The sequence below is a fragment of the Zingiber officinale genome, chromosome 7A, assembly GCF_018446385.1.
Source record: "Zingiber officinale cultivar Zhangliang chromosome 7A, Zo_v1.1, whole genome shotgun sequence".
NCBI classification, from domain to species: domain Eukaryota; kingdom Viridiplantae; phylum Streptophyta; class Magnoliopsida; order Zingiberales; family Zingiberaceae; genus Zingiber; species Zingiber officinale.
In genome coordinates, this window is record NC_055998.1 from 141905696 (window position 1) to 141921303 (window position 15608).

General features: G+C 38.3%; 1 protein-coding gene across 1 annotated transcript; it reads right to left on the minus strand.

The window, feature by feature from the left end:
- Positions 1–3244: 3244 nt before the first annotated feature.
- LOC122003012 (4-hydroxyphenylpyruvate dioxygenase-like) lies at positions 3245–6049 on the minus strand. Its single transcript, XM_042558439.1, has 2 exons — positions 4855–6049; positions 3245–3617 (listed from the first exon to the last, which is right to left on the minus strand). The coding sequence occupies exons 1-2, from the start codon at positions 6039–6041 to the stop codon at positions 3431–3433; spliced, it is 1374 nt and encodes a 457-aa protein (XP_042414373.1). The 5' UTR covers positions 6042–6049; the 3' UTR covers positions 3245–3430.
- Between the last annotated feature and the right edge of the window lie 9559 nt (positions 6050–15608).

Sequence of the window (15608 nt, forward strand, 5' to 3'; positions counted from 1 at the left end):
TACATCTGAAATTATTCTTTTTTTTATTAATTTCATTATTTTGTATCAAAAAATTTATTAATGTATTAATAACTCATGAAATATGTTGTAGGAGTGAACAACCAAAGAGAAGTTATGATCCCGTTGATTATGAGTCCATTGATAAAATAGATTTTTGGGTGGTGGAAGAAACGCCAATTGGAGAGCTTGATTATGATGAGTTGGAAGAGCAGCTTGAAGAACTTCCAATACCTCTGGAAAGTTTGAATTTTAAACAATTTGAAGGTTGTTTTGATATGATATTATATTATTAACTATAAAGATATAACTATTTAATAGTTATGTTATTGTTTAGTATATATTTATTTGCTAGAGTTGTAAATTTAGTGAATTTAATGCTACAATTGAAGCAGGTCTTATATGAAATAGGATAAATTGTTGGTACAATAGGTTTCCTCTCTTTATTTTGAAGCAGGGATTTTTTTAACTATTGAAGCATGGTTTATATATATATATGAACTACCAGTTCGACCGATAGAACCTACAAAACCTATACCCGATCATCTCACCGGTTCAGTGACCGGTCCGATTTTCAAAACATTGGCGGTAACGAGCTGACCAAGCCTAAAGGGTCCGTTCAGCTAGGAGGTTCACTCGGTCAAATTGCTCATCCAGCCAGAATGACTATAGAGAGGACATTAGATGCTCAACCGTGATAACCCTACAAAGGCTAGTTCAACTGGACCGCATGTCCGGTTGCATGAGGAATAACCTACCAAGCTGAGCGACTGTGGAGAAGAATAGTTGAGATTAACCGAGCAGGGAATCCTGGCCAAGCGGCTCCCCCGCTCAGCCAAATAATGTGACCCCTTGCCTAGCTCATTGTATCCTTATGGGAGTTGATACCGCTGATAGCAGGGTATAGTCATCAAGCAAATCGTGCAACAGAAACTTACACTGTCATGTCAGAGATTTGCACGTCCTGTTAAGGAATGGTGTCAGAGACACTTTTCTGACATGTCTTTTCATAGGACAGTTGGAAAACATGCACGTGCCTTGAGAAGCATGCATGTATGCTATTAGATCACTATATAAAGAGGGGGTCCATGCACCGACAAATGTATGCGTTATTTGTGATTAGGCTACTGTTGTTGCTACAGTTCTTTACCGTCTTTCTACTATTTCGATGACTGACTTGAGCGTTGGAGGGCTAACGTCAGGGACCCCTTCTCTGGTCCGACACTAACGTTCTTGGTTTTACATAGTAGAGCAGAATCTTCACAAAGTCAACTACTGAGTCACATCTCCAGCCAACTATCTTCACCGTTTTTAGATAGAAATAATTTCACAAAATTATTATTTGGAGGATGTGGATGCAATATGATACTGAGACCTGAAATAGTTTTAGTATAGTTTTTAAGGCTTGGAATAATTATAGTATGATCATTAAATATTAATTTTTTTAAGGGCTTGGTGCAATATACCAATTATAATTTAATAGTCACTCTCAAATATTAATTTCTTTTATATTTTTATTTTATATGACATCTACATTATTACATAGAGGAGAGGTCAAATGGATAAGGATGCATAGGAGCAATATGTAAGTCATAAATTATTTTATTTTACATTTTGGAATGATATGTTGTTTCATTGAAGGTACTAAATACTACGATTATTTAAGTATCAACTTTTGATTAAAAAAATTGATTATTTCTATTTTATTTCTACTTTTAATTGTGACTATTCAATGTTCAAGTTTCAATTAAAAAACCTCTTATTTGATGCTTTTGCTTATGCATTTTTTCAGGTTTTACTTGAAATACAAGTAGCTTCTTTGAACGGGTGTTGTTGATAAGATTAAGTAGTGCTTGAGGTGATTAATAAGGCATTTGATAACATTTAGAATCATCTTTTAATCATTTACTTTGTACTATTTACTTATATCTGTCATAGTTTAGTTTACTAATGTTACAAAATTATTTCTTAGTAGTGTTTAGAGTTCATGTAGTATTGTGTTTGTGGATATTAAGTTTTTTAGTTTGTCTTTTAAATATGCAATAAGAAGACCAGCAAGCCTCTTGTATTATCCTGTGTTCTATTTTGTTATCTATACTTAGAGATATTTGGATTTAGATTCAAAGAAAATCCTACCTAAATATTTATTCACATTGACCTAATGTTCATGGTTTCATGGTGTCCATTACAAGAAATTAGGTCTTCAAAGATGAAAAAATCCGTCTCTTAAAGTCATTTTTTCGTTTCAAAAGAAAATTTGAGACGGAATATTTTGTCTCTAAAATCTATTATTAAAAGCCTCATTGTTAATTCAGGAGATGGAATTATTCCATCTTTAATTTAGAAATAAATTATAAAATCATGTATAAATCTGTTTTAAATTGACCAAATAAAATTAGTTATGTAAACTATAACTAATTTTAATATTGAATAGTTATTATAATACTATTTTTTATTTTTAATACTATTATAATAACTATAACTAATTATTACAATATGTAAAAGTTATTATATAACTACTATAATGTGTAACATTAAAATAATACTATTTCAACTACTTAGTAGCTTCCATAATTATTTTAAAATAATTTTAATTAATTTTAAATAATTTTAATAAAATTTAAATAATTTTAACTAATTGGTAAAAATATTTTGATATAATAATATTCAAAGTTTAGAATTTAAAATTTAAATTTTAAGATTTAAAAGTTAATTATAATATTAGCTATTTGATAATTACTACAATATCAAAAATCATCTATTTCAGTTTATCAAACTAAATTATAAACTGGTCCTAAAGTGGTTGTAATAATTACCAAGTAACTTCTATACAACAATGTATATTTTTAATAATACACTTTTTTTTTATGATTTCTAAAATTTGAGGCACTCTTTTAATTTCTACCTTATATTTTTTTCTACCTTATATTTTTTGGCATAAATTTGTGACTTCGATGCTTCAAGCTAATCTAATGTAGAAAATATATAATTTTATATAATTATAAACAATAGAGACTTTCCTATTTTAATTTAATTACAATTCAAGTCATTATATCATATCACAAACTAATTTATTATTCCGAGGAATTTTTAATATATAAAAATCATTAAATTACAATATGAAACTAGAGCTTATTAGCCAAAATATCACTTTAAGAAAAGCATCTCAACAAAAATGTCTAATGTTCCTTCTAAATTCTAAATGTGAAACTCTAGAGGATAATTTTATCCTAAAAAATTCCAACAATTTAAGAATGCAAATTAAGTTTCCTTCAACCTTGAAGTAATACCATAACATATCACAACTTAATCATCAGCATCAAGTACAATGTATGGATTGTTCTAAGTAATTGAGCAACAATAATAGAGATGAGGTGAGATGCCAAGAATATTGTTCTCCTTATTTGTTTGAATTCTTCATTCGAAGGACAATTTAAGCACTTGGAACAGCTACTGCTTGTTTGGCTTCAAGGGACTTCTCATACTCCTCGATCGACTTGAAGAGCTCTGAGAAGTTGCCTTTCCCAAATCCTCCACAGCCACCCTTTTGGTACTCCCTGCCTTCTTTGTCCTTCACCATGCACCCAATCCTCTGAATTATCTCTATGAAAATTGTGGGTCTGTATATCAAAGTGAAATCGATTAGTGGAAGTGCTACAGGACGTAGATAGAAGTTTTCAGTAGCAAGCAGTTAGTGTTCAATGGATCACAAAGTTTTAGCTTTCTGGAACAACACAAAAACTCGGAGCATGAGATGCTAAAATGAAATCTTCAGCCAAGCAACACAAGATATTATAGAATTTGTGGTGAAACAATATTATTCCTTTTGATAATAAGTGGAAAACAATATTATGGTTGAGACAAATGTATAAAATGAAATCAGAATAAATTGGGTAGGAGGTGTGCCGTCTCTAACTGAAAATGCTGAAAGTATCTTCAGTTTGCATCGAACGTAATAGTGATTCTCGGATACTAGACGCTTCAGAAATTATGAAAGTTACATTGGATGACACACTTGACCTAGATGATCTACATATTTCTCAAGATGATATCTTTTATGAGCACAGATTTTGGATTCTCGTGCAATGCAAACTCGGGTTTAGTGGTTTAGGGTTATGAATTCGAAAGCGAGGTGGGCAAGGATAAACTTGATGAATAAAAATTGAGGTTGAAAAAAAAAGGCATGTATGTGGCAGGCAAGTCTCATTTGAATCTTCCCTCGGCCCTAGCTCTCAAGAGGTTTATACGAGAAATAGTGATGTCACTTATACCATGACAGCATACATATTAGAATAATATTGTATAACTCCTCTTTTATAAAGGTAAGAACATTGGATCAATGATAAATGAGTGAAGAGTAAATAAATGATGTTGTATCATGATGATTTGAGAAAGCATCAAAGATAAATCATAAGATAATCAGAGATGAAATCCTGAAGGAATTAAACTAAATTGGATAGGAGGATCAGTTCTAATTCAGATAAGATGCTGCCTTTTATGATCAAACTTAAGATGTCTTATCAGCTATTCACAGTAAGATGTACTCTAGACATATAGAAATTTTGCTTAAATAGTCAGTAAATGTAACTTGATGTCTCTGTTAGGCTTAAGACAATGAATTAATGGAATTATAAGCTTACAGATCCATTAGAATTTAGAACCAATGCTTATTTTAGAACATTTTTGTAGACATGCATTGCTTGATGAAATGCTAGAAGGACAAGAAATGTGTGGACCGATTCTTACTGAACACAAGCAAATCAGGAACTCGACAATTAAGCAATCATATGATCATCAGCATTATCGGCATCAAACTAGTGAATCATGGAAGAGAAGTGTTCTTGGTTGAATGCAAACCTGTCCCCAATTGGCTTTGTGAAGATTTGAAGCAGCACTCCTTGGTCATCCCTGTCTACCAACACTCCCAGTTCCTGGCACTCTTTGATCTGCTCCTCCGTGAGGACGTCGCCAGCACGCCGTCGCACGCCTTGGTAGTAGTTGGGAGGCGGCGACGGCATGAAGTCGAATCCTCCCATGGCGGTTCTTGCTCTCATCTCCCTCAAGGTCTTGAGGATGTCATAGCTGGCGAGAGCGAGGTGCTGCACGCCTGCGCCGCCATTGTGGTCCAAGTAAGTCTGGATTTGGCTCCTCCTTTTGGTGCCGTGGACCGGCTCGTTCACCGGCACCAGCACGGTCTCGTCGTTGTTGGCGAGGACCACCGAGTTGAGCCCGCTCTCGGCGGTGCCGACGTCCTCCGACGTGAACTCCGCGAACTCATGGAAGCCGGTGAATCCGGCGATGTAGCGCACCGCCGAGAGGAGTTCCGGCACGTTTCCGACGGCGTGGTCGATCCGCTGGAGGCCGTAGGTGGGAGGAGGGGTCGCCTCGAATTCCTCGATGTCTTCGAAACCAGGGAGGAAAGCCGGGAGCTTTGGGGACGAAGGTGCGACCTTTGGGAAGCTGATGTATCGGAGGACGACGTCCCCGTAGATCTCGACCTCGGCGAGCGCGAAGCCCTCTCCGAGGTCGGCCGGGGGGGAGGCGGGGCGCGCGCCGCGGGCGACGCTGACGCGGAAGGCTTCCGCCGCATCGGCGACTTCGACGGCAATGGCGCGGACCGCGAGGCCATGGTCGATTGAAAACTTGCGGGCTACTGCTGCGTCGAAGGAGGGAATAGGAGACCGGCCGGTGAAATTCGCGGCGGCGTCGGTGGCAGCGGGGCCGCCATAGGGAGCGGATACGAGGAAGCGGAGAGAGGCGGAGCGGAGGAGGTAGGAGGCGAAGAAGGGGTTTCCAGTGGATAGATCTGATTTTGCAGAGAGCGGCATGCCGAGGCTGAAGGAGAACCGACCGGCGACATTGGTGGCGTCGGCGGCCCAGAATTCGATGTGGTGGAAGCCGAGGACTGGGAATCGATCGCTGCGGGGGTTGACACGGACGAAGTTGGTGAAGCCAACGAGCTTTAACCCAGCCGCCGATTTCTCCAGCGCCGCCGTCTCAGTCGCCTGCTCCTTCCCCATCTCTCTCGTCTGCTGTGTCTTCATCCGGAGGCCGGCGACCTATAAATAGCGGGCAATTATTCTAGAAGGCCCCTAGTAATTGAAACCTGTCAAACAAGTCCTGTCCAATTATCAAACAGGTATTTATAATTTAATTTTTAATTACAACATATTTATAAAAAAAATTTCTTTAACGACGCGTAATTAAAAAATGTTGAGCTTTTACTTGATCATCGTAGATACTTTCTAATTTATGTTGAAGGCGAGTGAAAAATTATAAGGTTAAATTTATCGTCCCAATTCAATGTTATATGATCCGATTAATTTAACAATGAGATGATATATTTATGTAATAAGGGTTTTATTTTCGAGGTAGGATCTCTTGGATCATTTTTTACGATCCAGAGGAAATGTTATTTCTATTTATGATCGGATCATGGTTGTGATTCGGTCGTAAATGATTACGATTTCTTCTTGGATTCCTCGTCCCGACCAGATTATAATTTTTGTTTGGAGCGAACGGCTGAAGGTCATCCGGAGGACACCCTCGCTCGGCGTTCAGTGACCTGACCACTTATTCATGAACGAGGATATCCTCCGAGCGGCCTCCGGCCGCCCGTTCCGAATAAAATCTATAATTTGATGAAGACGATGAACCTAAAAAAATCATAATAATTTATGATCAAATTATAGTTATGATCCAACCACAAATATAAATGATACATCTCTAAATTACAAAAATGAAAATGATCCAAGAGATATGCTCATTAATTTCTCATAAGGCATATTGACTCGAAGGAACACACTGTTTGCTGGTCCGGATAAGCCATTGAATTATGAACGAAAAGAAGAAGGCGACAAAGCAGACACCACGTGGACATTGCGTTTCGTGTTTGGACTTGCTGCCCGAAATTTTCTTCCGTCACTAATTTTTTATTCCGGCTCGGAGTTCTCATCCCGGTGTTTTCTACCCGACATTTTACGACTCCGCCACGAGAGCCAAATACGGCGGACCCACGCGGAGGGGAAAATGTGGTAGGGGTTTGAGTGGATGAATGGGGATGTGTAGAACATGAGAAGTTTTGAGCTGTGGATAAGAATGGACGGCTGGCGATGAACCAGGACCTTGATCCGGTGAAACTTTGTGGATAAGATTCATCATCCTTAAAATTAATCGTTCGATAAGTTAAATATTTACATTATCAAATTATTTTAATCACTTTTTATGGCTATAATTTTAAAATATTAAAACAATTATTTATATTTATCCTTCAAAATATCCTTTTTAACCTAAAATAAAATTATTAATTACACTATTATTTTAAATTCTTTTCAACCTGTTCAGAGTTCTTCTAAATTAATCAAAATTATTGCCATATTATTGACTACTGCAATTTAAAATAATTTAGTCATGTGGCAATATATGATTAAATTATTTTATATTGCAGTAGCTACCATAATAGGTGTACCTTTGAGGCTTTGATCATAATAGTCACTAATATTAAAATACTTTTATTGTTGAAATAAAAAATAGAATAAAATACTTTTTTAATATTTCTTAAATCACTTGTTTTATTAAAATATTATCTCACCAATAAAAATTATATTTTAAAATGAAAATTAGGAAACATTTAAATAAAAATATTGTTTGTTGATTTGTTACCTAAAACATGATAATCCTAATGTCTTTCAAAAACTACAAATACAATGTAAAAGGAAAGTAATCCACTATAATGACCCTTAATATTTGCATGAATAAGTGATCTATAGTTTCCTCAGAAAAATCTAGTGGTTAACACATGAACTGTTATTATCATAAATAAAAAATAGTACATGTGTGTCGACTTTTGAGATCTAATAAGATTTATCCTAAAGATTATTATCCCTGGTGACAAACGGACCAGTTGGTAGACTCCATCATAGGTTACAAGTTCATATTTATGATTGATGCCTACTAAGAATATCATCAAATTTTCTTGACCAAGGCTGAATAAGGACAACTTCGTCACGATGACACTTTTTGTTATGTCGTTTTGTCATTCAAAATGTCAAAATCATATATCAAAACTCATGAATTGAGTCTATCAAGCAATTGGGATGAAATATCGAAATATACATCGATAATATACTCTTAGTATCTTTATTGGCGGGAGACTTAGTGCTTGATCAAGAATAATATAATCAAACTATATCATTAGGCTGGCTAAATAGTTAATATAATAATAATCTATTAGGCTGGCTATAATAGTTTTATCATGAATAATATAATCGAACTATGTAATATAATAAAATTTATAATATAATATAATTAATATTACATTAGATAATCTTTTATTACAAGAAATATAACTTATATTATTATAAAATAATAAAAATATCCGATAACTTCTTCTGATAATAGTCGGCATTGACATCCGACCAATAGGGCTGACACCTGAAGGAGACTGATCCTGTCTGAAGGCTATGAGATTGTGCGATGACTCTGATGGATGATTGGTCAAAGGATAATAAACTTCTCGAGATATGAAGGAATTCCTCAGTGATCCTGTGCACAATCAGACAAGTCAACAAAGCGTTAGTGACCTAAGACCGGGGTGGAAATCCCTGGTTAGGCCCTCCGACGCTCAAGTCAGTCTCCTTTCTTGAAAGTGGAAGAAGAACAATAACGAAAGTGTAAGAAAATAGGACTTCAAATGTAAATATTTACGTACCTTGCTAGCGGAGAGTATTCCACTTTTTATACCACCTCACATAACCTCTACAATCACGAGGTGGTCCCCAATTTATTAGTTTGTTAGGTGATAGAAGAAAGTTCAACTTGAGTGTTTCATGATAGTTCTGAGATTTTTTTCTATCCACAGATGTACCTCTTTTATCGTTTATGCTCTGCATCATTACTTAAGTTGTCAAAGGAGAACACTGTTGTAACTAACTCATTAATGAGAAATCAATTAGTTTTCAAATGAGATTTCAAGGAAATATTCCCCGATAATTATGACAGGCTATCAAAATGTTGTCTGCTGTTTGCATGCTGAACACATCTTAGCCGATCCATCAAATCGGCTACCTTACTTGTTATTGTATTAATTTGTTCAACCATACATTAAATACTGCAAAAATTTGTTCAAAAACTAATATAATACCCTTATTATGTCATAAGTTCACTTGATGAGTCATAAAGCATGTATGTTAGAACTATATTTTAGGAGTACTACACTTTCAGATAATTTAAACCCGTCCAAACTTTATATACAGAGAGTCATATGTCCAATCTATTCTCTTCTGAACAATAGTGTATGTATAAAGAGTTTTATGAGACAAAATGTTATTAAGTCGTCTAAGCCTTGTGTTCATCCGCACCTTTCCTGGTCGGGTGTTCACAAAGAACCTTATATCCATTCATCTTTTACCGGCCTGAACGTATGTTAAGAGTTTTGTAGGGTTAATTACCTTTAAGCCCGCCCGGGCTTTGTCTGGTCGAACGCCCATAGAAAGCCTTATGTTTGATTGACCTTCACCTGACCAATCGCAAGTCAAGAATTTTATATAAGGCTTAAATACATAGAGCCTGAACGACCTTTCGTCTCGCTGAATTCTTCTAAATCCGACCAACTATTAACTGACCTAGCGTCCTATTTCATATTTGTTGGTGTTGTTAGCACTAATGGTCTAACTCAAGTTTTGATGAATGACAAAATAGGTTAAGTTATTTTTGTTATTATCTAACACTCTGATCGAGTGTGCAGGAGAAACCCAGACAAGTCGACGAACTGACCTGATGTCTGGCACGAAGCCTAGCTAGGTCGACGGGCCAACCAGATAGCTGGCACGAAGTCCAAACGGGTTGATAGGCTGACCGGACGTTTGACACGAAGTCCAGCTAGGTCGGCGGGCTGACCGGATAGCTGGCACGAAGCCCAGACGGGTCGAAGGGCTGACCGGACGTCTGGCAAGTAAGTGAAGATAAGTCATTGGAGGGGAGTGACTGTGAGGACACATTCCCGAGAAGGGAACTTAGGCGCCGATCCGACTTAGAATCATTTCGGAACTCTAAGTCGAAATCTTGACTAGATTCCAGTCTCGAAGAGACGAAATCTAATTAATATTCTGCTTAATTTTAAAACTGTGCTAATACTCTGTGTTGCAGGATATATCTTATATTTGCCTCCGAACTAACGTTTTCTTGGAGGAAGGAATCTGCTGAAAACTGAGGGTTCGAGCGCCCAGGATGGTTCTGTTAGGATCCTTCGTACGGAGGCTAGAGAGGGGGGTGTGAATAGCCGACCCCAAATTCGCTTTCTTTCTACAAATCGAGTTAGCAGCGGAAATAAAACAGTAGAAAAGAAACGGTGAGAAGATCAAACCTCAAACTCGATGGATGTAACGAGGTTCGGAGATGAACTCCTACTCCTCGGCGTGTCCGTAAGGTGGACGAAGCCTACCAATCTGTCGGTGGATGAGTCCCCGGAGAACCGGCTAATACAATATACTTCTTCTGGGTGGAGAAACCTCGCCACAATGTTTCTTGCACAAGCAAGATAGGAGTACAACAGATACGAGAAAGCAAAAGACAATATGAAACACTTGCTTGCCTTTTTTGTTGACTGGAGTGATGAAGCAGCAGCTTCACACCAGCAGCAGCTGACGAGAATCCAGTCGAGAATCTCACGCGAAGCTTCAGCTGCGAGGAGCTCAGCAAAGCTCTGATAGCAGGTAAGAGCAGAAGCTCTAGAGCACAAGAACAGAAGTTCTAAGCAGGAAGCAGTACCAGCAACGAAGCCCTGTAGCTTCTTTTATACCTGCGAAGAAAAACATGAAGGAATCTAGCCGTTGCGTCGCAACGGTTAGTGCCCTGATCGGTCCACAGATCGATCAGCGCTTTCTCCCGAACTCCGCTAGCTACTGATCGTGCTCTGATCGGTCGTGGGGACCAATCAGGGTATGGCCTGATCGGTCTGCTGACCGATCAGGGCTTATTGAGTGTGGTTCCTCGCACTCCTCAAGATCGTCACCTGATCGGTCGGCAGACCGATCAGGATATCGCCTGATCGGTCTTGCAGACCGATCAGGCTCCATGCTGATCGGTCCCCAGACCGATCAGTAAGCTCACAGAATCGATGCGTGCCTTCTGTTTGTTATCTGATCGGTCAGCAGACCGATCAAATACCCAAGCGTATCACTGGATCGGTCTGGTGACCGATCCAGAGCTTGGTTTTTGCCCAAACTAAGTCCCAAGTCTCCCAAACCAACATCCGGTCAACCTTGACCTGTTGGTACATCATGCTTAGCATTCGGTCACTCCCTTGACCTGCTAAGACTCCCTACCAAGTGTCCGGTCAATCCCTTTGACCCACTTGGACTTTCTTCTTTGTGTCAAGTATCCGGTCACTCCCTTGACCTACTTGACCTTCTCAACACCAGATGTCCGATCACCCTAGATCCATCTGGATTTTCACTTGCCCGGCTTCACTTACCAGGACTTTCACCTAGCTTCACTCACTAGGGTTTTCACCTGGCTTCACTCACCAGGATTTCCAATCTGCCTGGCTTCACTCACCAGGACTTCCACTTTCACCTAGCTTCACTCACTAGGATTTTCACCTGGCTTCACTTACCAGGATTTCCCGACTGCCTGGCTTCACTCACCAGGACTTTTCCCCGTGCCAAACTCCCTGTTTGGACTTTCCCCGTGCCAAGTCTCCATACTTGGACTTTCCGCGTGCCAAGCTACCTGCTTGGACTTTTCCCCGTGCCAAGTCTCCGTACTTGGACTTTTCCAGTGCCAAGTCTCCATACTTGGACTTTTCGCGTGCCAAGCTCCCTGCTTGGACTTTTCCCGAATCAGGTCAACCAGGTCAACCTTGACCTAAGGTTGCACCTACAATCTCCCAAACACCTATTCTTGTCAAACATCAAGAATACAACTCTCTTCTCGTCAAACATCGTCAAACATCAAAACACAACTCGAGTCAGGTCAACTCGAGTCAGGTCAACCAGGTCAACCTTGACCTAAGGTTGCACCAACAGGTTCCGGGCGCCCGGTGGTGAAAAATTATCCTCAACGTCATTTCATCACGTGGAGCTCCCTCGTTGGCTCGGTTACGTCATAATCAGGGCGCTCTGAAGGTTCCTGAAGGCTCCTATATAAGGAGGGTCAAGGCTGAAGCTCAAACAACAACTGACAATCTGCTCTCCCGTGCTCCTGCGACGCTACGAAGCTACTGCGACCACGTGCTGTTCTTTTGTTTTCTTCCTTTTGTCAGTATTGTTTTTCTATTAGTATTCTTGTAATTTAGTTTGTAATCAAATATTCGAATTGTTAGTGGATTGTCCATCGAAAGCACCCTTGCGTGCGAGCCTTGGAGTAGGAGTCGACAAAAACTCCGAACCAAGTAAAAAACGACTCTTGTTAGCATTGCTTTATTCTTTTTTTTTTCATCTACTTTTCCGCTGCATACTCTTTCGAAAAGTTTTTAATCGATATTCACCTTCCCTCTATCGAACGCTTACGATCCAACAATATTTTCATCATAGGGCCTTAAGGTTCTTATATCTTACCAGCTTGCAACCGGTCGACCCTATACAAGCATACTGCTTTGGAACTACGCGGGCGAGATTTAAGGATTCTGAGGCCAAGCGATCAACAGAACCAAATAACGAATACCACTCGATCTCCACTTTGACCACCACCTCATCTTGATTTGACCTCCACGTCATCTCCTAAACCCACTCGCCATAACCCGTATCAGCAACCAATGGCGACTGGGGGCGGCTGACGACCGACGACGACTACCAACGATGGTCAATGCTGGTCAGCAGCGACAAGCAACAGGTGATAGCCAGTGGCGGCGGACTGCGGCATCGCCGACACTGACCGATGTCGGCAACTGGTTAGTGCAAGAAATGGAATAGAAGTATATTTAACATTTAAAATTTAGTTAAACATTGAGCTTTGACCGTAATAAAATTAGTTGACATTGTAATCCAGATTATAAAATTTTATTATCTTTTATATTTCAGATTATATTACATTACAGTTTTAGAACGATAACAAATAAAATAATTATAGAGTGTTTGGTTAAAATTTATCAATCAGAATAGTAATACATTTAAGTACGAAATCAATGGGAATAGAAATCAAGTATACATTATCTCTATGTTTAAATTCTAAATTGAATATGATTATAATTGATAATATTTATTTTGAATCAACATTAGTAATAAGAATCAAATAAATTTTGGTTAATGAGAATCAAATAAATTTTCAATTTTACCCTTATTAGTTAATGCATTAAAAATTATTTTAAAAATAATTTCTCTATTTTTTAAAATAACATAAAACATTATGTTGGGGCAATTTTCTTAGGCCAAGTTTGACAAGTTGACTAAGCTTGAGTTGAGTCAAACTTGAGTCAGGATTTGAGTTTTGATGTTTGACAATATGAGGAGATTGCTGGAGCAATCGTCCGGTTATGGAGATGGTCAAAGGGTTAACCAAGTTGATGAGAATACGAGTCAAGTAGGTCAAGGTTGACAGGAGACTTGACTGGGAAAGTCCTAACCGGAGGTTAGACATTTGGAAAGTCCTAGTGAGGAGCTACGCAGGAGAAAGTCCTAGTGAGGAACCAGGCAACGGGAAAGTCCTAATGAGGAGCTAGGCAGGAGATAGTCCTGGTGAGAAGCCAGACAATTGGAAAGTCCTGGTGAGGAGCCAAGCAAATGGAAAGTCCTGGTGAGGAGCCAGGCAGTTGGAAAGTCCAAGTGTGATCTTGGCAAAGGGGAAAGTCCAGGTGAGGAGCCAGATAATTGGAAAGTCTTGGTGAGGAGCCAGGCAACGGAAAGTCCAAGTGTGATCTTGGCAAAGGTGGTAAGTCCAAGCATGTGGTCTTGGCAAAGTAAGTCCTAATGTGACTTGGCAAGGAGAACTCGATAACTAGGATGAGGCCGAAGGAAGATCTTGAAGGCAAGGGGTGAAGGATGAGGAGATATCCGAGAGACGCAAGACTGATGGAGGAGGCTAGAAGACTAGTTCGAGGTTAGTCGAGTGTGGTGGTATAATCTGACAATTAGGATGAGGTCAAAGGAAACTCCTGAAGACAAGGCGTAAAGGATGGGAGATATCCGAGGGACGCAAGGCTGATGGAGGAGGTTAGAAGGCTAGTTCGAGGTTGGTCGGGTGTGGCCAAATGTTATGCATAGAGACCCAATAGGTCACGATTGACCAGGAGTTGGGTTGAAGGCTTTGGACTTGAGTTTGAGTCAAGTCCAGGCCGGTCAATCGTGATTGAACCAAGATCCAATCGATTGATTACCTAAAAGTGAAGGTAATAAAGATTATATATAAAGTTATAAAATTATCCTCACTTTTTAAAGATTTAGTGTTTAAAAACCTAGTGCATTTTACATACATTTATTTATTAAAATTTATGCGTTCAAGTAATTGTAATTCTTTTGTTAAAGTTGACATCGACGTTGGCCTCAAAGTCAGCGTCGGCATCAAAATCGACATCGAAGTAGGCATCGGTGTAAAATTAATATAATAAAACAAAAATAAAATTAGAACATAATTTTTTTTAATTCTTTTAATCCTTCCTTACATCCCAAATCAGGGTGTAAGAAATTCTTTCATTTCATGAGTAAGGAAAGTTAAAGCTAGCGATGACAACGAGTCCGGGTTGGTACGGATTTGACCAAACCTGAGACCCGCCACATCTCCCTTTGAACCCGTCCCGCCCCGCCCCGTGGACCCGACGAGGCGAATCCGGATTAGACCCGCTAGACTCGCCATATTTTTTTAAATACAAAATAAAAAATTTTAAAAATTAATTAAACATTAAATTTATTTTCAACATATATATTAATAATATTTTATAATAAAAATATTATTACAAATTAAAACCTATCAATTTTGATTCAACTAAAAATTAATTATCAAATTTTATTTAATTAATAATTAATAAAAAAAATAAAAATATATATTATACGGAGCAGATCCGGTTAAATTCGTGACCCATCCAGGATCCACCCTGAGACCCATTTAGGCGAGTCTAAACCTACCCCGTCGAGGCGGGTTTGTTACGGGGTCTAGTTTCAACCCGCTCCATTGTTATCCCTAGTTAAAGTTTACCCTTTATTACATTTCCTTTCGATAGCTCACTTCCTCCAAAATAGGATTTCAAATCTCCCTTCTCCTTCCCTACCCTTTCCTTTCCTTCCCTCACCTCTCCTAAACAGTATAAGAGCTAATTATGAGATAATTAACCAAGAACCTATTGTATTATATTTTATTAGTAAAAGATAATATTTATGGCTATTATTTTTACTTCTGAGCTATGTTAGTTGAATAAGTATAATAATATCCTATAAGTTCTAGTATACATCATATCAATTTGTTGAATTTATAGTTAGAGACTATATATATATATATATATATAACACTATTTTTAATTATTCCTAGTCAAATATTAATATACGAGAACAATATTAATTGTTGAAACTAACATATAAGTCAACTGATAACTTAATCTCACAAATCATTAATACAAGATATCAAATTAACATATGTGTATATATTAGAGAATATGTACTGAATTAACCCACCATGAGAATGTT